This window comes from Oscarella lobularis, chromosome 6 (genome assembly GCF_947507565.1).
Source record: "Oscarella lobularis chromosome 6, ooOscLobu1.1, whole genome shotgun sequence".
NCBI lineage: Eukaryota > Metazoa > Porifera > Homoscleromorpha > Homosclerophorida > Oscarellidae > Oscarella > Oscarella lobularis.
The window spans coordinates 3,163,717-3,186,363 of NC_089180.1; the positions used below are offsets into that span (position 1 = coordinate 3,163,717).

At 48.6% G+C, this 22,647-nt stretch overlaps 1 protein-coding gene and 1 pseudogene across 1 annotated transcript; one reads left to right on the plus strand and one right to left on the minus strand.

The window, feature by feature from the left end:
* LOC136188199 (aspartic and glutamic acid-rich protein-like) lies at positions 1-11,693 on the minus strand. The gene is made up of 3 exons (XM_065975924.1): positions 11,579-11,693; positions 10,950-11,176; positions 1-477 (listed from the first exon to the last, which is right to left on the minus strand). Exons 1-3 carry the CDS (start codon positions 11,691-11,693, stop codon positions 1-3), a joined length of 819 nt encoding a protein of 272 aa, XP_065831996.1.
* Positions 11,694-12,451: 758 nt separating this feature from the next.
* On the plus strand, positions 12,452-14,410 carry LOC136188201 (zinc finger MYM-type protein 1-like; annotated as a pseudogene).
* Positions 14,411-22,647: the final 8,237 nt, after the last annotated feature.

A 22,647-nucleotide genomic window follows, 5' to 3' on the forward strand; every position in this document is an offset into this window, starting at 1 on the left:
TCAGAATGTTGCGAACGATTTGAAATTGCGGATCAGTAAAAACGTCTGTAGCAGGTTGACCGTTTTTGCGGACTTGTCGGCCTCGTCTTCGCGATACTCGTCGGCTTCGCCTTTGGACTCGTCGTCGGCATTGTCGCCGGCCTCGTCACGATGCTTGGACTCGTCGGCGTTGCCGTCGGCCTCATTGTCGGACTCGTCGCGATGCTCGTCGCTGTCGTCGTCGGCCTCGTCGCGATGCTTGTCGGCTTCGGACTCGTCGACCTTGCCGTTGGTCTCGTCGTCGGCCTCGTCGTCGCGATGCTTGTCGCTGTCGGCTTTGGACTCGTCGGTGGACTCGTCAGTCTTGTCGCCGGACTTGTCTGTCTCGTCGTCTCTCTCGTCGGCCTGGTCGTCGACTAAGTCCAGAAGCCTCCCAACCAGGGCTGTGGCGTTCTTCGGCCGGAGGAGGGGAGCGAGTTCCTTTTCAATTTCCTTTTCCTATCGCCGTAAAGTAGGCGATAGATCTACTTTTCTCTTTATTAACCGGGGAAAAGAAATCGTGCAAAGTAAGTCAGGTGGCCGCAATAGCAGGTTTCACTGTAATATCACTACGGAGAGAGGGTCTGAGAACATGCTTTTGATGCTGTGCACCCCGATTTGCTTTAGGGGGAAGGCGGGGGGCGGGGGGCGATAATTGGATGACGTAGTAGCCGCGAAGTAGCAAGTGCACGCGCGCAAACTAGCAACTAGCAAGAGAAAACGCAAATCATCATCATTTCATTAGCAACGTTTCGTGTCGTATCCCAGTCTACACGATCGCGAGAATCTCGCTTCATAGGGTATGCATAAAGGGTTTTCGCAGCTTCAAGACGGTTTAGTCGGCGTGGACATCGAAATAGCGGAATGCTTGAGGTACAGACAATGTATAGAACTTTCCACACGGCGTCGTGAGGGCACTCGAAGAGCTGTTGCCGCTCTTGCCAGCACTGTCTCCCGTCGATGATGAAGACGACGAGGCGGGCTCGAATGGTTTCGAGGAGTGGAAGAGTTTTCCTAATTCCTTTACGGAATTGCTCTTTGAATCACAACCTTAAGCCTTTTTTGAAGCCGTGGTCGATTCTTTGGCTAGTCGCTCGAATTAGGTTGCTGCAGATCGTTGTAGTTTGTCCCCACATTCTTGTAGCTCTGCCAGGGCAATTTTTCCTGTCGGTCGATCTCTTCGGGTCGATCGTTGTTTTAGACGATGTGTATAGCGCTCTCATCAAGTTTGTGAAATTTCCTCACCTTCTGCAAGAACCGTGCAGGCTGTGGTCACCAGTGAAAATGAAAGGACGCAGAATTGCATTAACGATGAACCGCCCTCTACACTTTGGCAAAGTCTCGGCGAATTTCCTTTCCGACTGTGACGGCGACGGCATTGGCCATATCGTTAGACAAACCCAATATATACATTTATAGGGATTTGAATGATTGGCACGAAGCCGTTTCGGGAAATACCTTGTGCCTTTCAAGACTACAATATAGCCCTGAATGTAACTCATCGACGTTTCTTCCACTTCCGCCACGCCCCTTATTTGCCAAGGGCAAATTCGTGCCGTTTCTTACCTACATGTATATGCACCAAATTCAGCGATCGCTTCTATGCAAAACGGTCGTTTACGATCCTAAGAAGTACTTCAGACGACATCGACTTTATATCGTAGATAGTAGCTAGTAGCTTATATTCTCGATCTCGGAACGAATCCGGTGATGCGGGCAACAACGAAGGTGGGGGAGGGGCGATGAGTGGGTGGGAAAATCCCGACGGCAATCGTAATTGACGACGCGAGACGAGTAGATCAATCGCACGGAGGATTGGATTTGTAGCGATCGGTGCGACACAAAAATGGTGTTGCGTTGACCACGTCCTGATTGTAAGTAGAAGTTTCAGTGCACCGAGAATGTTATGTCCGCTAGCCATCGATAACTGTTCGGTCGACTGTTGGATATTCGTCGGGGCGAATGACGGCGGGACGATCGAAACGGCCGCGCATGAATCGAGGAGAGGCCATTGTGGCCGGTTGCCTGGAGGGGTGACTGTGGGGAACTCGACGGTGACGCGTGGGACGCTGGGTTGACTAGGATTTTGCAAGAAGTGTACTCCTGTTTATTAGATGCTTGACGGGGTCGCCCGGATCTCTCGAGAGGACCCGGACTATACAGACAAACGGACAACATCAACAACTAAAACGGCTACAACTACCCCTTTCCTCGAGAAGGTGAGCGCCCTCGGGAACTAAACTGGGGCCTCTAACATACAAACACGAAAAACAAACCACGAACCAGTGTACGTCGCAACAAAGCGCCACGCGTTCACGTGGACCAGTTCGGGTCTTGAAAGCGTACGGGAGCTTTTCCAGCGTTGGCGCGGCGAGAGCGCTGTCGGCCAGCTCCATGAACAGTAGTAGAGTTGAAAGTAGACGATGAAGGAGAAGAGACCGGATTCTCACCGGCATAAAACGGACGTGAAGTAGCAGATGATTCTGCTCCACCGACACAATTAACACTTTTGTCCCCTGGCCAATGGGGGTGGACGCCGTCGCGCGACATAGCGTGTGCCGAAGGGAGAACCCACTCATCTGTTGACCCCTGCATCACTTCATCTCGAGGCCGCATTCCCATATTAATAGGGCAGGAAAGCCTTCGGCGGGGCGAATCAGCGCTCGCTCCCGTCGTGTGACGAACGTCCTCGAGATCCATCGATCTGCATCCATCGTCATGGATATGTTGGGTGTCGCAGGCGAGGGCCAACTTCCGTCAAAAATAAACGTTACCCATGGAAGATAGAACGAAACGTTAACGTGAGTACTAGCACTGCTGCGGCGCATCCACTCGTAATCAACAAACAAAGACTTTTGAACAACTGGACCGGCGAAACTTCATTCAACACAAACGGCCGGCGACAGGACGGCGGAGCTCCATGACAGTGTTCACGCACGTTTCAACAGTGCCAGTTCCGGGGTGTGCTTCTCCAGCGCTCCCATGACCTCACGGTGATGATCGGATATTTGTTGCATGAATTTCGTCTGCTTTCCGACGAATTCTCGTAAGATGGCGTCGGTTGACCCTGACGTCACAACGTCGGCGCTACTTCTGGTCGTCGATCGAGATTCTGCTTTGCCTGGACGATTTCCAATCGCCAGACACTCATTGCTCACCTTTGATCGTGATTTCCAGATCTCCTCGCCTGTCTTGGCTGCGTCTTCCGCCTCGTCAAGGGTTTGGGGACGACCTCTGACGCATTCTTCGCGGAGCTCGGGACGTAACCCATTCTGGTAATGTTGAATTTGCATTTGTTCGGATAGAGCCTCCAACAACTCGAAAAAACCAGCGTTCGAAATCGCGTCGTGAAAGCGTCGACGTCATCGCGCGGTCCATGTTGACAAGCTATAAGCCGCTCGGTATAATGAACGTGAGGGTCCGCAGGACCGAATTTGCGTTTCAGAAATGCCACAAATTTCTTCCAGGTCAACTGCTCGCCGCGCGTCTCTAACTTCCGCTCGAACGCTGAAGCCTCGATGCGTGCGCGCCCGCTGAGATGAATTCGTGCGTTCTTCAGACGGTCGCGAGCGCTCCATCGATCGACGTCGGCGATCGCTTCGAGCTGATAAAGCCAGTTGCAAAGTTCTTCATAATTGTACCCGAAGAATTTCTCGAGAGCGCGCGTGTGATCGACGCGTCGCGCCGATGACTGACGATCCGGCGATTTGTCCGTTGACGTATCGAACGCCTCCACGTGTGGCGTGGGAATTCTGGCTGGCGTCGCGAGTCGAGCCCGTGCCGTCGGCGATAGCGATCGCCGCTTGCGTGCGAGCAAACGGTCGATCCGTCGTCGTGCGGCCGGACTTTGTGGCGTCACAGGCGTCGCGAGTTGAAATAACGCCGTTGGCGTCGTTGCGCGTCGTTGAGAGGCGTGCAACGCGCCGCGCCTTCGTTGTCCGGGCGTCGTCGACTTCGGTGTTCGTGTCGCATGCAACGGCGCGGCGGGCTTCTTTGCTTTCGTCGTCTTTCGCTTGTGTGCGATTGTGTGCTGCCTCGTGGCACCAGGTGCCTCCCCGCCGACCTATCACACAGGCTTGCTCCCACGACGTCACCGGCCACTCCCCCCTGACAACTGCCGATTCGAACCAAGACCGCGCGGGTAGTCGGACGAGGCGCTTTCGCCACACGCGCGTCAACGACGAGCTGCCCGGGTGATCGTCGCTTCGACCCGGTCCAGCCAGAATCAAAAACGAACAATCCAGCGCGCCAACGACGGCGATGGACGATCGCGTTCCCAGTGAAATCCGACTACCCGGATTTTCCACCAAGTTGTGGCCAGCTGGAGGAGTGACTGTGGAGAACTCGACGCTGGGTTGACTAGGATTTTGCAAGAAGTGTACTCCTGTTTATTAGTTGCTTGACGGGGTCGCCCGGATCTTTCGAGAGGATCCGGACTATACAGACAAACGGACAACATCAACAACTAAAACGGCTACAGCCATTTACCATAGCGTCGACTTGAAAGACAGCGGCGGACTGAGATGATACCGGTTGCAACGCGCCGACCGCGTAGGGTGGGAGTAAAGGTTCGTCGCGCGAAGGGAGCGGGTAACACTGTTGATGGGTGTCATGTTTTGCGCTAAATTTCGTGCACGTCATGCGAATATGTCCAATTTCACCACAATTCCAACAGCGGCGCTCTGCCAGGGGCACAGACAAACGTGGGGCGTACGGAACGCCAGACGACACAGCGAACGAAGCGTTAGCCGGTGAATCCAGGCGAATAACGCGGTTGAGAAGAGATGAGAGTAAGGTAGATTGTTGTTCAACTGAGGCGGCTTTCCTGTTTGAATTCGGATAGATGGTCCTAGTAAAATGTATTTAGAAACTGACGCATCATAAAAGATATGGGCTCTGACCTCGTGTTACTTGACGCCTGTGACCTGTCGCCTCAGGGGCCCACCGGCCGTAGCTCGCGCGCCGGTGAATAAAAGAAGGAAACTCGCCGCAGGAGCTCACATTCAGAAATATAGAAACGACGATTTGAAAAGGTTATACGGGGCTTTGAGAAACTGAATTAAATACCGTAATGACCTTTCAGGATATTTCTATTTCTAAGTCCTTAAAATACTCAAATGCTATTTTCAGTCTCAATAAGCCTTACGTGATGTCACGAAAGCATCCAATTTCGTATAAGGGCTCTCCGATGTTAATCGCGTTAAACTTAAGAACATCCCGTCCCAAGTGAAACGGTTAATTTTAGATACACGTAATAGAGGATCTTCTTCTCCTCTTTCTCCTCCTCCTTATTGTGTTTTTGTTCACCGTGACAGAGGAACAAACGAAGTCTGTTTTGGCGATACTGATAAAAAATTCAGCTATTAAAAAATTTATAAAATTTTGGGCAGCTAACAATTATATAATCTCCTTTTTTCTGTAAGGCTTTCACAAGAAGATATTTAATTAAACACCTTGTTTATACTACAAATCAAAAGAGTCTGTCTTTTGTTTAACCTAACGCGCTCACCTACTAGGAGTACTCCAACTTCATAATCAAATCTACCAGTAGATTTCGCTCTTTTCACAGGCAGATGTTTACTATTTGATAAAGAGGGAAGTGAAGTGAAAATCAAGTGTTTCTAGCCCGTAAAAATAGCAGGTTACAGCCAAATGCTACGTCGACTTCTGTCCGCCACTTGCCGCGATGACGTCACTAATTAACAGTTGACCATACGCTTTCCAAACCAATGCAAACCTCCTCATCTACGTCAACAAATTCATTCCGGTCTACGGACTTGGTAAGTCCAGGTCGGTCAGCGTTGTCCTAAAGCGGAAACGACTGCTGCTAACCACCAAATGAAAATTCATGTTTCTTTAAGCAGAACCTCTGAAATCACGTACAAATATATAGAAAACATAAAGAAGACTAATATTTAAGATATAAATTGAGAAGCCTTGTTTGAGTGAAGCAGGCTTCGGATGCGAACATGTCATTACGAAACTTTACTTTTCCCAGGAACAGATCTAATCATACACGTTCTTCAATTGACCGAAACGTACGTGCATGGAAATCGGGAATGCAGGCCGACATGTTCCACCAGGAAAATGCAGGATTCCTTGCCCTCAGAATGCCTTGGCCTCAGTAGGAAAAGAAATTTCTAACTGTTACATTGTTGAACAATTAGTCTTCACAGTGCCGCTTCACTTCATGACGACCTCTCAAAATCCACCTTCATGTCGTCACTGCTCCTCAGCCATCTTCCGGACGATCAATGGCTTCAGGCATCTCTTCCAATTCGCCTGGGCGGTTTTGGTGTGCCCTTGCTTTCGCCGATCCTGGATGCAGCTTTCTTGGCGGGCTGGAGCCACACATCTGAAGCCCTCCCCGACCGTTTTCCACCTCTGTGGTCGGTGGACGACTTCCCCTTTGTCGGGTCGTCGGTGAGGTGTTCCCTCGAGTTCGCCTTACACCGGTTTCAGGAAAGTTTGTGCTCGTCCACCTCTGAGTCATCGATCGCTTCGATTTCCGATCTGCCTTCGGCTGGCGACAAACTCCAACATTAACTCAAGTTGGTCATCGATCAAGTACGTGTCAACTCGGTTTTCTCGGCAGCTCCGGACAACCGTGGCCTCTCTCGTCTCCGCTCGTGCCAGGGCAAGAATGCTGGCCGTTGGTTGGAGGCTTTGCCCTCTTCAAGGATGCTCGCGCTCAAACCTTGCGATTTTCGCTTAGCCGCATCCTTGAGGCTGGGTCTTCCCTTCGCGGCTTGCCTCACCTCGTGCAACTGCGGCTCTGCCATCGACCGCAGTGGATACCATCTGCTCACCTGCAAAACAGGCGCCGGTCCAGTCTGGGCGCACAACTGTGTTGTCTCCGGCTGGGCGGACTGTGTCAGAGATGCCGGCCTTTCTTGCAAAGTAGAGCCCAGGCACGAGTACCTGAACAACGACAATCGTCCCGACATCGTTGCCTTCGGCACGGGCACAGGGGAGTGCTTCGAACTCGACATATCTCTCGCCCACCAGTGGAGTTCCGAGGCCTCGCGCCGCTCAGCGAGTGAGGACGGTGCGGCGGCTTCGATCAGGGAGGAGAATAAGATCTCAAAATACGAATCGTACCAGCGTTCTTCAGGCTTGACCTCCACTTTCATTCCCATCGTAGCCGAACATTTTGGTCGTTGGGGCAAGCTCGCCCAAAATTTTCTTTAATCTTTGGGCAGATTTGTCGAGCGCTTGGAGGGCCGTTGAAAGAAAAACGTGTTCCTGTGTTATTGGCGTCGTCGTCTGTCCGTCTTACTCCAGTACTGTAACTCTAACGTGATTACCCATAAGTTGTCTCGTATCTGCAGTTCTTCTTCCCGTCTCGACTCAGGCTCACGTCCGCTAACTCACCCGCGTTAGTCTAGCTATCTTTACTACTCTTGACATTTGTCCTAGCCAATGGCCTGTCTTGTGCATTGTCTATTTAAATAAATCTCTCTCTCTCTCCCGGATATCAGTCGCCTTTTCTATCGCTCCCGAATTTGCTGGTTTTTCGGTGTTTATTGTCGTCGTCTCTCTTTGTTACTCGTCCTGCCCGTCAGTAACGTCAAGTCGCTCCATCTGCGCATCGTTTCGACGTCGCTCTTCGGATTCTGATCTCACGTGCGCCGTCAGTCGACCTCCGGCGACTACCGCCTCGCTCGAGAAGAGGCCTCAGTCCCTCTAACCGGTTTATTCACTTCGGTTTTTGCCGTCGCATCTTTCGACATGTCGAGTGAAAGCTATGTCTGCGTCGTCGACGGATGCGGCTATATGGGCAACTCAGGGAGGATGTTCGACCATTTTCGAAAGGTCCACCGAGCGGAAGACTGGCCGCGTACGTGGATACTACGTCATCGTCTTTCCCAATGCAGCAAATGCCTACATTGGTTCAGCCGGCTTATCTCCCATTCTCCAAAATGCCACGGCTCGTGTCAGTCGGTCGATGCGTGTCAGTCATCTCAAGCCCCTAGGTCTACGACTACGGCCTCGTCTAACGTCGCTACTGCCACGTCACGCGTTTCCGTCGAAGACTACCACGAGCCGCCGCAAAACCCCATTGGCGACTCCCCCACCGAGCCAATACAACCTCCTCCGGCTATCAATTCGCCCGCCACGTCGCTATCTTCAGAAGATCAGGCCTGGCAATTCATCTCGTCGCTCTCTCTTGTCGACATCCTGAGTCTTCCATCTGCCGCAACGGTTCAGGACATCCCATTTCGGTTTCAAGCAGCATTTCGCGACTGCGCGGAAATACCTCTGAAAAAGGTCTGCGCCGACCCGTCTGACGAATCTGGTTGGAAGCTTCTTCTCCTGCTTCCGCGTATGCTACTCTGTCGCTGCTTGTCCCATTCCAACATCCGCCGATTGTACAGCGATTTTTCGGCTTTTCGCTGGGGTGATCTGACATCCAGTTGCCGTCGAAAGCAATCCCGACGCCAGCTCAACGAGAAGCTGAGGACGCCCTGCGTCTATGCCGTTGTGGCGAACTCTCTCGGGCTGCTCGGGCTCTGACGAGTTGCGGGCTTGCTGACGCCACGGATGAAACGATCGAACGCCTCCGGCAGCGGTTATACCAATAACATCTTTGACGCAGACGACACTGACTGGTCATCCTCTTCCTTTGTTCCGATCGACTTGCCACGCGACGTCATCTGGACCACCCTGCAGAAACCTCCGCGAGGCTCTGCTGCCGGCTGGTCGGGATGGCGCTTTGAACACCTCAAATGTCTTCTTTCTGGCGTCTCGACGGGAAATCTCCTCATCGAAGTTCTCTCCCTCGTCGCCTCGGGACATATTCCGGAGTTTGCGTCTCTCGCTTTTTCATCATCGCGCCTCATAGCGCTTCCGAAGAGCAAGGAGACGTACGGCCAATCGCGATCGGCAAAGTATTCCGTCGGGCATCTGCTAGGGCGATTTGTTTCCACATGAGAAATCACTTCGCCCGATTTTTCGCTCTCATCCAGCACGGCGTTTCGACTTCAAATGGCTCCGAAATTTTGATTCATCACATCCAGCTTCTTCTCGACAGGCACCCCGATTGGGTTGTGCTAAAGACTGACGTTCGGAATGCGTTCAACTCAATCAGTCGTCGCGCGATCGCGGAGCGCCTATCGGCCAACTTTCCCTCGCTCATGTCGCATTTCCGAAGAATGTACGGCCACAGCGGTTCTCTCGTTTTTGCTACGGACTCCGAGTCATCTTGTCATCGGAGGAAGGGGATCATCAGGGCGACCAATTGGGCCCTTTTCTGTTCGCAGTTGGAATTCACGACTTGGTGTCTCGTGTCCAAGCTGAACACCCTGAGGCTGTCGTCTTAGCCTTCCTTGACGACGTCTTCATCATCGGCCCCGAATCGGTTTCGGCGGACGCGTTCGACCAACGCAAGTCTCTGTTCGGCGCCATTCACCTCGTCGTGGCCGACTACAAATGTGAAATTTTCGCTCGTCGCTCTGCATCCTCCGATCTTCAGCTCCCTCGTCGGTCCGACGGCACGGTCATCCTCGGTTCTCCTATCGGCAACGAAGCCTTTGTTTCGGAAAAATGTCTTCTTTATGCTTCGCAAGGAAAAGAGCTGTGCGACAAAATTACCACACTGGAGGACCCACAATGTGCTCTGCTCCTGTTGCGACACTGCCACGCTACGTCAACCATCTCGGAAGGACAATCTCATCAACGGCGCTTCACAGTGCCGCTTCACTTCATGACGACCTCTCAAAGTCCACCTTCATGTCGTCACTGCTCCTCAGCCATCTTTTGGGCGATCAATGGCTTCAGGCATCTCTTCCAATTCGCCTGGGCGGTTTTGGTGTGCCCTTGCTTTCGCCGATCCTGGATGCAGCTTTCTTGGCGGGCTGGAGCCACACATCTGAAGCCCTCCCCGACCGTTTTCCATCTCTGTCGTCGGTGGACGACTTACCCTTTGTCGGGACGTCGGTGAGGTGTTCCCTCGAGTTCGCCTTACGCCGGTTTCAGGAAAGTTTTGCTCGTCCACCTCTGAGTCATCGATCGCTTCGGTTTCCGATTTGCCTTTGGCTGGCGACAAACTCCAACATGAACTCAAGTCGGTCATCGATCAAGTACGTGACTCCGGGTTATGCGGTGCCCTTATAGGAGTCCGTTTCCTGTGGAGCTGGCCCCGCCTAACGCGGGACGAGTCGCTATATAGGGAAGCGGACCGCATTATACGGGGGCGAGCCACTAATAGAATTAGTAGAAGAAACAAAGATGGCGGAGACGAAAAAGGAACACGGTGCCGGCACCGCGTAAGACGGACCGGCCCCGTCAACTACAATATTTCCGCTTTACTTTGATAGTGAATTTCAACGACCAAATTTAGAAGAGCGCTTGCTGCTCGAGCTTCTTCACAACAACCCTGTGCTTCCAAAAACAATTGAACTTCTTCTAAGCATACAACAGCATCTTTGAAACGCTTAAGTTAAGTTTTGGTTCTCTCACTACTTCGCCCAAACCATCATCGTCTTCGGTGGGATCAACGAACGACTTGGACGAGGAGTCTGAATTTGCCTCCCATTGTGTGTTGTAGTCGTTATGCGCGTTCATGTTAGCGTCACCAAACAACAAATCTGTCCTTCAACGCGAAAATTCTCGTATTATTGTACGAAAAGATATAAAATTATTGTTCCCCATTCCTCTATTTGTGCATCTGTTAGCTCTGCTGATACATATTAATTAATTTGTCTCTGCTTTGAGATAAACTTAAGATTGTATTTTCCTGCATTCTCAAATACGATTCTGTTATTTTCAGCAAACTGCAGCATCTCTCGCTTGCTTTACTGTATTGATGCCTCATTTTCTAAATGACCAAAAATGACTAATATTATAACGAAACTGCTCGTTATCTTTAAACTCGTTTTCCAACGTCATGTTTTGGCGTTACTGAACTCTGTACTTTATACTTTATGTACTTTAAAGCTTTTCTTCCATGCCTTCTGCCGTCCTGCGAAATCGCGAATATCGTCCACGCACAGAGCTGACTCGGTCTTCGTCTTCCTCATTTCCTCCTCCGCCTTTTCGAGCTCTTCTATCAACTCTTCTGAGACCTTCTCCAATTCCTCTATTAATAAATCATCCTTCTCCTGCAACTCCTTTTTATAGTACTCTCCCTGTTTGTCAAGGCCTCTCAGCAATCTTCCTTAGAAAAATACAAATGACTAATAACTAACTAATAATAGAGCCGCTTCCCTTTATATTATCTTAGTGATTGCATGCCTCCAGTTCATCCTCATACTCGCTCCTAATTTTCATTCGAATTATAGAAGGCTGCTGCTCCATGTCTATTTGAAGCTGGTAGTATTTCGTTTTCACTTGGGCAAGCGCTTCAGGCAAAAAAATCCGCCAGCGCACAAAGCATTTTTGTTCTTATGTAGCAATGTTTGTTGCACCCACGGCCACCAATACAAACTCGCTTTGGGCAAACCGAACACATTGTTAACCTCTTTAATGTATTTTGCTACATATTTTTAATTTTTATTTTTTGTGTCCGTTTTCTGCAAAAAAAGTGCCGATTCTTTCGTTAATCCTTAATTAATAATACTTAGTGCTATAGATACCAACAAGCTAACAACGTGTAGGCCGTTGCGTTTCGAATAAAGAAGTAGAGTAGTTACGTAGGGATTGACGCCGGGAAACGGCGAATAGTACTTAGCCATATCGTGAAGGATTACTCGATCAGCATGCATGCGATTGACTAATCCTTCGACCAAATTTTGAATATCACTATTGTTTCGCGTTAGCGAAAAGATAGCGAATCTTACCCATTCTGAATTAGGCGTGGAAATCCGCGAAAGGGTCACTTGGGTGCACTGTACTGTAGATCCTCGGTTATCCGACCTTCAGTTATCCCTCCCCTCGTTTATCTGACCATAGCTAAAGGAAAGAGGAATGGGAAACTCCCCGTTGCACGTGACCTATACGTGGCTCTATGATTGTCGCCGGAATCCCGGATATTTCTTCAAATATCGCTGTTTCTCTCGTCAACGATGTATCCCCATTCGGTATGTCATCTGTAGTTAAAGTACGAGTTTTTCTTGTCTGCGCTATTGAATTCTCAGCTAATGCAGGGCCAGCGCGACAGGTCCGGCAGGTCCGGACCAACATTTTGTAAAGCCAAAAAAATTATATTGATGTTAGGCAGTTCTGGCCGTAGCTATATCACGTGTAGCGGATTAGTGTACATATACACGTGTCTTAGCGCACAACGTCGTCTAACATGGCTGCCACTGAGCCCTCTACGGATTCTAGCCGGATTCCGCCGATCTTTCACCCTGGAACTTCGTTTGTTTGTCCGAAGCGTTCGTTTGGATCCGGAGCAAACATCGTGAAGAGAAGCTTCCGTTCCAACTGGTGCGAAGAATTTTCTTGGCTTCATTATGACCTACGCCTTGACGCGGCATTCTGTCACGTCTGCATGACTGCTTCTCACGGTAAGAAACTGATGGCCAGTACAAGAAGAGATCCAGCCTTTATAAAAAATGGGTACACGTACTGGAAAGAAGCGACTACGGCGTTTCGAAAGCATCAGTCTTCCGAGTGTCATAGAGAGGCAGTCAAAGCAGTAGTTTTGCCAAGACAAACAAGAGATATCGCTGAGGCGTTTAGTGAAGAGACTCGTAAGCAAAGAGAAGTGAACCGAAAAGTCCTCGTAAGAATTCTCGAAAATCTTCGATTTCTTGCCCGCCAAGGCTTAGCGTTGCGAGGGAGCGGAGGAGACCAGGAAAGCAACTTTACTCAGTTGCTTTTGCTCAGAGCTACAGACGTTCCGCTAATCGCAGAATGGATGAAAAAGGAAAGTTGCAAATACACATCGCACGACATTCAAAATGAATGTCTGAAAATTATGGCGTTGCGTATTCTGAGAGATGTTAGCAAGAGGATTCAAAAGTCTGCGTGTTTCGCCGTAATGGCAGACAAATGCACAGACATTTCGAATAAAGAACAGTTCACTATATGCATTTAGAGGTACAGGAAGATTTCATCGGACTTTATTCAGTTGACCGCATAGATGCTGAAACTCTGTTTCGCGTTATAAAGGACACTCTCCTACGCAGCGGGGGTGTGGTTAGGGGCGTGGACAGTCGTTGCTAGGGAAAGGCGTTCCTTTTTGATTAGCGTTCGAACGCCCGTTCTATGTACGTAAGAATGACGTACCACATCCTCGCTTCCGATCGAAGGCTTCGACGCGTTCGATAGTGACTTTTAGAGACCTCTGCCGCTGGTATCTATCGAAACCAGCGACAAAGCCGCTTTTCGCGGCTTACGCTAGCAAATTTTCTTTTCCGCGAGTCTCGAAAGCGGCGATCGCTCGAGATCTTCGAAGCAACTACGAGAGCTTTTGTCGTTTCGTTGCGAAATCTCTGAAATACGGCTCCGTTTTCGGTCGCGATGGCCAAAATCTGGCGTAAAATGGCGATATCTTCGTAAGGAAGAGACCGCTCGACAAAAGCTCTCGTAGTTTGTTCGAGAAATGATGGAGGATCGCGAACGTTGTTTCGGTTGACGAAGAAAATCGATCCTACAAACATTTTCCGCGAAGGCGGTTTTGTCGCTAGTTTCGATATCGGCCGCGTCCGAAGTCTCTACGGCACTTCCGAACGCGTCGGCTCCTTCGATCGGAAGCGCGGATCGGGTTGTACATGGTTACGTACATAGAACGCGCGTTCGATCGCTAATCACTGAAGGAACGCCTTCCCCTAAAAACGACTGCCAAGCCCCGAACCACACACCCCTTTCGCTGTGTCGATGTCGTGGCCAATGCTATGACGGTGCGTCAAGTATGAGTGGTTCCAAAACAGGTGTAGCGACGCGATTAATTGAGGAAGAACGTCGCGCTGTGTTTGTTCATTGCTTTGGCCATGCTCTCAATCTTGCTGTTGGAGACACTCTGAAAAGGTCTACAGTTTGTAAATCGTCTCTCGAAAATGCATATGAAATAACAAAACTAGTGAAATTTTCTCCTAAAAGAAACAGTATGTTTGACCGTATTAAAGCAGACGTGAGAGAAAAAGATCACGCTGAGGGCACAGGCATAAGATCATTTTGCCCTACTCGATGGACAGTTCGAGCGGACTCCATTGTCAGCATCCTTAAAAATTACGAAGTGTTAAAGAAACTGTGGGACGAATGTCTAGAGAGCAAGCTCGTCCCAGAAGTTAAGGGTAGAATCATTGGCGTCAAAGCCCAAATGTCTACATATGACATGCTTTTTGGCTTGAAACTCTCGGAAAAGATTTTGAAGCTAACAGATAATTTGAGCAGAACTCTTCAAAAGCAGACTTTGTCAGCTGCGGAAGGCCACTCTGTAGCCAAGATGACAATCAAAACTCTAAAGGCGCTGCGAACAAATGAACATTTTGCCGCTTTTTTTTGAAAATACAGAGTGTTTAAGGTGTGCTACTGGCACGCTCAATCCTGTTCTTCCCCGGAAACGAAAAGCTCCAGAGCAATTTGAAATTGGTAGCGGAGAAGGCTATCATAGCCTGTCGATTGAAGAACACTACCGCAGGCAATATTTTGAAGCTGTAGATTTAACAGCGTCGTCAATCCAGGCACGTTTCGATCAGCCCGGCTTCAGAGTGTACCAAAACCTAGAGAATCTTCTTCTGAAAGCTTGCAGGGGAGAAGACTACAGTAGTGAATTGATGGAGACTACAGAGTTTTATGGCGCCGATCTTGACAAAGAAGAGCTTTCAGCACAGCTAGAAATACTACAATGTAACTTTGCAGTTGACGGCAAATCCCCTGATGAAGTTATGATTAACGATATATTGACATATCTACGCAATCTTTCGCCAAATGAGAAAAACTTTTTACGCAAAATCTGCACTGTATCTTCTTTACTTTTAGTTCTACCTGCCACAAATGCTACAAGCGAGAGATCCTTTTCTACTATGAGAAGAATTAAATCCTATCTTCGGAATTCAACGGGGCAGGAGAGACTAAATCATTTAATGACGCTGAGCACATACAAAGAAGAACTAGACAAATTAAATCTGTTAGAAGTAGCAAACGAATTTGTTTCGGACAATGAAAGTAGGCTAAGATTTTTGGAAAATTTAAATTCCGAGTGAGTTAATTCTGTGCGAGTTAATTAAAAACTGTCTTGAGTGGGCGTGGTCAAAAAATTTTCGTGCGCGCTTTGCGCGCGCGAAAACTGCCAGGCCAACTTCAAAAACGCTCCGCCGGCCCTGTAATGGTCCCTAATTTCTCACGCGTCGGTATGCTAAACGTCGGCGGGGTAAACTCTCACGTCATCGCTTACACGACCACAAGTGGCTGTCTAAACGTTGCCGTAGTATGTCGTGCATGCCACTGAAACGTCAATTGCTACCAAAACACCCTCATGTTCGTCTTTGGCGTGATTTTGGGCGTGGACGACCGGCCTTGACTTCGGCGGGGTCTCCTCTCACTGCTTAGACCCAACGGCTAATTTTAGGGTTCTCCGTGAATCTGTGCGTGCCATAGACACGCGATTGCGTTGACCACGCTTCGAACTTTGCCGTTTCTGCCAAACTTTTTTAGGGCTAAAATGGGCTTGCCAAAGAAAAGCAAGTTGCAGATTAAGCCAGTGGCATGCATAATCGCCAAATGAACTGTAGCTGTGCTCGCCCCTGTCTGATGAGCCACTTGACATGCTCTCCAAGCACGAAAATAATCGAAACCCCCAAAGGCTTTCGTTTCCTCTCCAACGAGAAGCTTCGAAGCTTCTATTTCAATTGGGCATTCAATGGAAACCACTAACTCATTGCAAACTTCGCGAAGAAAGCTGAGAATGACGTCTATGAGCCGGGGACAATCATAGAGCCACGTAGAAGTCACGTGCAACAGGGAGTTTCCCATCCCTCTCTCCTCTCTATCTATGATCCGACCCCCTTCCTTCTCTACACGTGACCAGACACGTGCGATAGCTTACTGCGTACTGTAAACGTACGTCGTTTGCTGGCATCAAGAAAAAGATTCTCTACACTTAAGGAAATATTTGGGAGAACCCTACGCAGGGGCAACCCAGAGCTGGAGGGACAGAGTTGCTCAGGCTGACGTCACATTTAGACGGCCATGAAAAACAGTATATTCATTCTATGAGAGATGTAAGTGTAAGGTGCATAAACATCAGTCAATCAGGTGTAATTCTCCGTGCGTATTCTCCTGTGTGATTTAAACACTTTGACAGCATACTCCGCTTTACGGCCGCCGTTGTTTCCATCCATATAAGCTCTTTTATATTTCCTGACCCGCCGGTAGAATTTCCTAATAAGATCTAACGACATCTAGAGCATTAGGCAGAGATTTTCTCAGTCCTCCAATAGTGTAATTGCAATAGGATCTAGTGTATCGTTTTGCTTCCCCCCACACGCGTTCAATGGCATTCAGCTCGCAGTGGAACTTTGGTAGAAACAGGCAGTGATGACCACGGTTTTTGATGAAGTCTTCCACCATTGATTGTTCACTCTGAAAGTTATCAGTAGCGAGTACCCTCAGGATCACTGCGCTGTGTAGATAAAATGATATAAGGCACCATTTCTGAATCCGACTTATTCCTGAACATGGCACTTGCCACTTTGTGAAGGTGCTTGCAAACGTGCCCCGTTTCATAATCAAAGCAGGAGCATGTGTAGTTGTGATGACAAAAGTTTTTACAGTCACCCTCATCGCAGGTACGACTGCTATCACTTTCTGGGCATTCATTGTACTTTACAACGGAATTGCTGACCCGCCATACACCTTCCGATTGTCTCTAAAGTCCAATACATTTATAGTGTTCTAGTGGAAAAATAGCTTTTTAAATTGGTACCTCTATGGCGCTGTCAGGAATTTCCAAAGCTTGCAAATGACGACGGCGATCCTTCTTTGTCTTCGGGGTCTCTTTGCCGAGGTGCTCTTTGCGAATGGTGTCCGCTGTTTCATCCTTTTCAAAGCGCAAAAGAGTTTCCAAAAGGGTGTCTACTCGTCGGCAGACTTTCCCTCCAAAATACGTCATTTTCAATTTGCTGTGAAAGCTGAAAGAATTTTCAATAACGCCACTTTCCCAAAAAAACAAATAATTGTTTCCTCTCCACAAGCATATTTGTTTCCACGTCCGAATGATGAAAATTTCTTTACGCTGTGGCCCAATTTTCTACACATTGCGTCCTTCCTTAGGTATTGTTATATTTTAAAACGTTAGAGACTAAAAACCTTGCCGAATGACATAGTTTTCTTCAAACTATTTGATGAATTTAGTTTTTTCTCTCTCCATAGCGACAAAAAGCCGATTATTTTTTTTTCGAATTCGACTTTGGACTTAGTGTAAAGACAATTACATTTCTCACTGATTAGAAAATGGTCCGTAATTATGTCTGACTAAGTACCTGACCGCTTTACTGTGTATCGCAAAACTTGTGAGACTAGTAAACCGAATCAAGTCATTCTTCATTAGCTCAGATATCGCTTGTCGTCGTTCTTCACGGGTCAGTGAACATCCAAGTTGATTCACAAAATACCGATCTGTCTCGGGCGTCTTGCTATCGGCTGCGAGATGACGAAGAACGGTCAACTGAAACTTTTGAACTTCAGGTGATCTTGAACCGGCTTCAAAAACCTCGTTGACATTCGCTTTGGGCCCTCGAAGAATACTCTCTTCAATATCCTTCTGCGTTTTCACGATGCGACTACTTTCAACTGCCTTACTGAGGAGCCCAACGTGTCCCCCGTCAACTCGTATACTCGATTAACATCGAATAGCATGGATTGATCCGGATTCTTTCCCAAATGATTTTTCAAATATTTCTTTGATCTGGTCTCGCTGACATCACTGGCGTAGATTGGCTCGAGACGAGAACTGGCGCTGATCGAATGCATAACGTCAAAAGCAAGCCCACTTGAATCGATAAGAATCCATTTTATGATTCCGCCGTCAATGTGCTTTTTGGCTATTCTAACCAACCGCAAGAGCTCTTCTGTTCCGGATTCGCGGTTTGGTAAGAGAGCGTTCACTCCATCAATAATAATTGTCGTGATTTGGCCATCTTTCTCTTTACGAGCAGCGGCACCCAAGCGATCAGCTACTTCATGCAGGTACTCTGCATGGACTTTATCTTCGTCATCTTGGGCAGACGGTTTGGGAACACCTGGCATAACAATTGAATTGTCCATGCCAAATTCTTTCGCAAGGCGAATACCCAGCTTTGACTTATCGATCAGGATGTAATGAACTCCTTTCACTCCCTCGTCCTTTAGCTCCTTGACAACTTCTTGCACATTCGACCTGACAGGCTTGGATATAATTACGATGCGAAGAATAAAATCACAGCCAGTTACTCTTTCTGCTTTCCGCACTACTCTCTATCTTAGAACCTTCTTGTTATTCTCTCGGGCGTTTGAAGGAGGCTCCCTGCCATCTCTCTACAGTTTGCCCACCCCATCGTTTACGAAGGATACGAACGAACGAATTTAAAAAGGCGCTATTTGCGCTATTTTTCGCCGTAGTGTCACAATTACGTCATGAAGTAAGGCTTTGCTTTAGAAACCAAAGACCCATACGAAGCAAAAAAAGAACAGGAGCTTCACAAAAACGGAAACGCCCCCACGAACACGTTGAGTTTTCACAGGAATCCCTTCGCTCGCGCGGAGGAAAAACACCGCCTCGCGATAGCCGTTATCTTTTTCGTTCTCGTTTAGCGCTCCGAAATCCACCGGTCAATATCCCTTACTTTTCGAAGAGCAGAAAAATGAATATTTCCGTTTGATAACATTCGTGCGGCTTTCTTTGCTATGTTAAAAGGCAAAGGCTTTAATTAAAGTCGTTGCTCTCGTCAACCAGTACAACTTAGGCAACACGATCATCTACATGTTACTTCTAAGGCGTGAAAAAGTCACGTGGGAGCCCCTTCTTTTGACAATCAGATGTCGCATTCTAAGTTAAGACTGAAGAATTGGTATGTCCTGACAGAATCTTCCAAAACAGCAAAAGTAGTCTATCACGAAGTCCTTTAGCCCCACCTTCCCTCTTTTCTAACCCCAACCCTATCCTGCCAGAATTTTGATGGACCCCATTGTGTCGAATCTTCACCGTTGCATTGAATCTCCCAAAACAGCAAAAGTGGTCTATCACGAAGTCCTTTAGCCCCAGCTTCCCTCTTTTCTAACCCCAACCTTATCCTGCCAGAATTTTGATGGACCCCATTGTGTCGAATCTTCACCGTTGCATTGATTTGTTGCAAATTACCGCTTCGCAGCTACAAGAGAAAGTTTTTGGATATCAAAAAAAGGCGCCACGTAAACTGGTTGTTAAGCGCCCCTGTTTTTTAACTTTTTAACCCTAGTTATAATGCAACTTATATTGCTTTTATAAATGGTCACTGTTTTGCTAGTCGAAAAGAGCGTCTCCATGCGTATGTCCAATTTTTTAAAGTTTAGGCCCGCCAAAGCATCGTATTGTCCCTTAACGCACCTAAGAACCTCCTACAGACGCTAAAGCACTTTACTACGGGCTCGATTTCGCTGTTTTTCGGCCTTTCGAGTCGATTTTTGGGCTCGAATGCAAATGTCGGGTTTTGAAAAGCAGTTTTCACCTCCGAAGCAAACACACGTGGCGGACTAAGAAATACCGTGCGACCTGCACAATGAGCACATAAAGAAGCAAATAAAGCAAATTACGGAAAAAAGGGCCCAAATTTGACGGACTCCGCTTTGCAATAGTCTGCTCGTAGTGTGACTATCGTGGATGACATTTGTAAAACCTTTGACAAAAAAACTAATGTACCCGTTTCAAAGGTTTGACCTTGCTAACGTTCAGATGCAGACAACATTCAGAAAGTCTCAAATGTTGTCAATTTCTCATCGTAACCGACTCTCTCTTGTCCCCTTCCCTTTGTGTGTTTGTGCGTGTGTGTGTTTTGCTCCCCTTCCCAACTTTTCCTTATCTACTGTGTTTTTAAGGATCTATCCAAATATAATTTGTGTGTGTGTGTGTGTGTGTGTGTGTGTGTGTGTGTGTGTGTGTGTGTGTGTGTGTGTGTGTGTGTGTGTGTGTGTGTGTGTGTGTGTGTGTGTGTGTGTGTGTGTGTGTGTGTGTGTGTGTGTGTGTGTGTGTGTGTGTGTGTGTGTGTGCGTGTGTGTGTGTGTGTGTGTGCCCGGATGCGGCATGGCTTCTAATCTTCCTGGAAATTCGCGTACAATTGGGCCAGCAACGTGCCCAATCAACGGTTGTACGTTTGCAGCTGAGTTTTCGATTGTTCTGCAGCATATTCGTCGCTCACATTCGCCTCTCGATGTTCCGTCGAATTTTGTCGTCTCAAACGGGCTTTCACAATGCCCTACGTGCAAGAACTACTTCAAGAAGATACAATCCCATGTTGCGAGGTGCTCAAAGCCGAGAAATGCCTCTGCGCTAGAGGCTGAGGGCTTGAATGTGGTTTCCGGCACGGTTCCCTCAGAAGGAGCCCCATCACAATCACAGTACACATTGCGGGGCTCAAATCACCGCTCGAATGGCACATTGCCGCCTTCGATAGAGGTCCCTGCTCAATCGTCTGCTCAATCGTCTAATGGCACGTCATTGCCGCCATCAAGTTGTGCTTCGACTGTGGTTCCATCTCAGTTGTCTGCACCACCGCCGATAGTCGCAAGCTACGAAGAAGGTTTTCAATTTCTTGCCCAGTTGGACTTCGCCGATCTTGCTTCAACCTTTTCACCGACGACCGAGCACGTCCCTTTGTACCTGCATCCTCTTTTTGGTGACTGTTGCCGCCTGGTTTTTGACGAAATAACATCAAACCCGGGGAACATCGATGCGTGGAAGCTTTTCTACCTGTTGCCGAGGCTAATTCTTCAACCGGTTGGGCGGAAATCGTCAACCGAATCTGATGAAGCGACCGATCGCAAAACGAGAATGTCTCTCTTTCTTGAACGAAAATGGGGGACGCTTTACTTGTCATCACAATCCGCGATTCCGGAGAATGCCTCGTCCCGGAGTACCGACGACGAACAGGAAACGGATGAAGTGCTTCTCTCATCTTCGCTGGCTCGGAGCATAGAAAAGAAAGTTCGTCACGGTGAAATTTCACGCGCCGGTCATCTTCTGACCAGTTCTGGTTTAGCGGCTCCCAACGAAGAAACGTTTCGCAAGTTACAATCAAAACATCCGTCCGCAGAGCCTCCAGACATTAACAACGTTTCGACTGCTCCCGTGCAAGCGTCACTACAGACAATTCGACAAGTCTTGCGTGAAAGTGCCCGCGGTTCCGGACCAGGGTGCGACGGTTGGCGCTTCGAACACTTCAAGCTCCTTCTCGAAGATCTTGAATTGTTGTCGGCATTTACAGAAGTGTGCAACTTCGCTTTGCGGGGCGATATTCCACCGACGGCAGCAACTGCGTTTGCCGGAGCTCGTCTTATTGCACTGGAGAAAGGCAACAACGATGTACGACCGATAGCGGTTGGAAATGTCTTCCGCCGGATTGTTGCAAAAGCAGCTTGCAACGTGCTTCGTTCCGCTTTTGAGGATTTTTTCTCTCCGTTTCAGTTTGGCGTTGCAACCCCGGGAGGATCGGAGCAGCTTGTGCACCTTCTCCAAACTGTGGCAAGCCAGAAGCCAGATTGGGTTGTCATGAAAACCGACGCAAAGAACGCCTTTAATTCTGTGTCCCGACAGCGCTTTCTCGACTTAGTTGGCGAATTGTTTCCGTCATTGTACCCGTTCGTGGCACTCTGCTACGCTTCGCCGCCACTGTTAGTGACAACGATCAACAGAGAAAATGGCGAAATGAGTTACCACTGCATCGAGTCGCAGGAAGGGGTGCAGCAGGGGGATCCGTTAGGTCCTTTTCTGTTTTCACTCACCTTGCAGTCTTGTCTTGTGAACGCTCATGCCGGAATGAGATCGGGATTGGTTGCTAGTTACCTTGATGACGCTGTGATCACGGGCCCGGTTCAGGATGTTACAACGGCGTTTGACACTCTAACGGATCAAATGGAAGGCATTGGGCTAGTCATGAGGCGGGATAAGTGCGAGGCCTTTTCTGCTGACCCAACGTTAACGTGGCCGGTGTCAAATGTCCCCTTTTCGTCATCTGGCATTGTCATTCTCGGTTGTCCTGTTGGCATAGACAGTTTTGTCAAGTCAACGTGCCAGGAGATTGTCGCAAAGGAGAAGGAATTTCTCACTCGTCTGAAGCAGCTCAAGAATATGCAATCAGCGTCGCTGCTACTCCGCTACTGCGGCATCGGCAGAATTTCTCACCTTCTGCGTTCAATAGCGCCGTCGCTTCTACACTCTGCTGCTCGTTTTCACGACGAAAACATTTCTGCTTGCCTTCAGTCCTTGATTGGATGCGAATTAAGAGAAAATCAAGTTCTGCAGGCTCAGCTCCGTCTATCGCAGGGAGGCCTTGGTCTTTCATCGGCACAGGTGACTTCTCATTGTGCTTATCTCGCTTCTTGGGCGTCAACGTTTGATCAGCTGCCGTCCCGTCTACTACAATTTCGTTCGGACTCGCTTGGGCTGAGCTTCGAGCCCACTCCGGCATTCATGAGTGGTGAGGTCAATTCTGTGCACGAATTCCTTTGCAACAATTGTCCGGAAGTTGCGAAGTTGTATCCGACATGGGAATCAGTTCTACTAAAACCAGC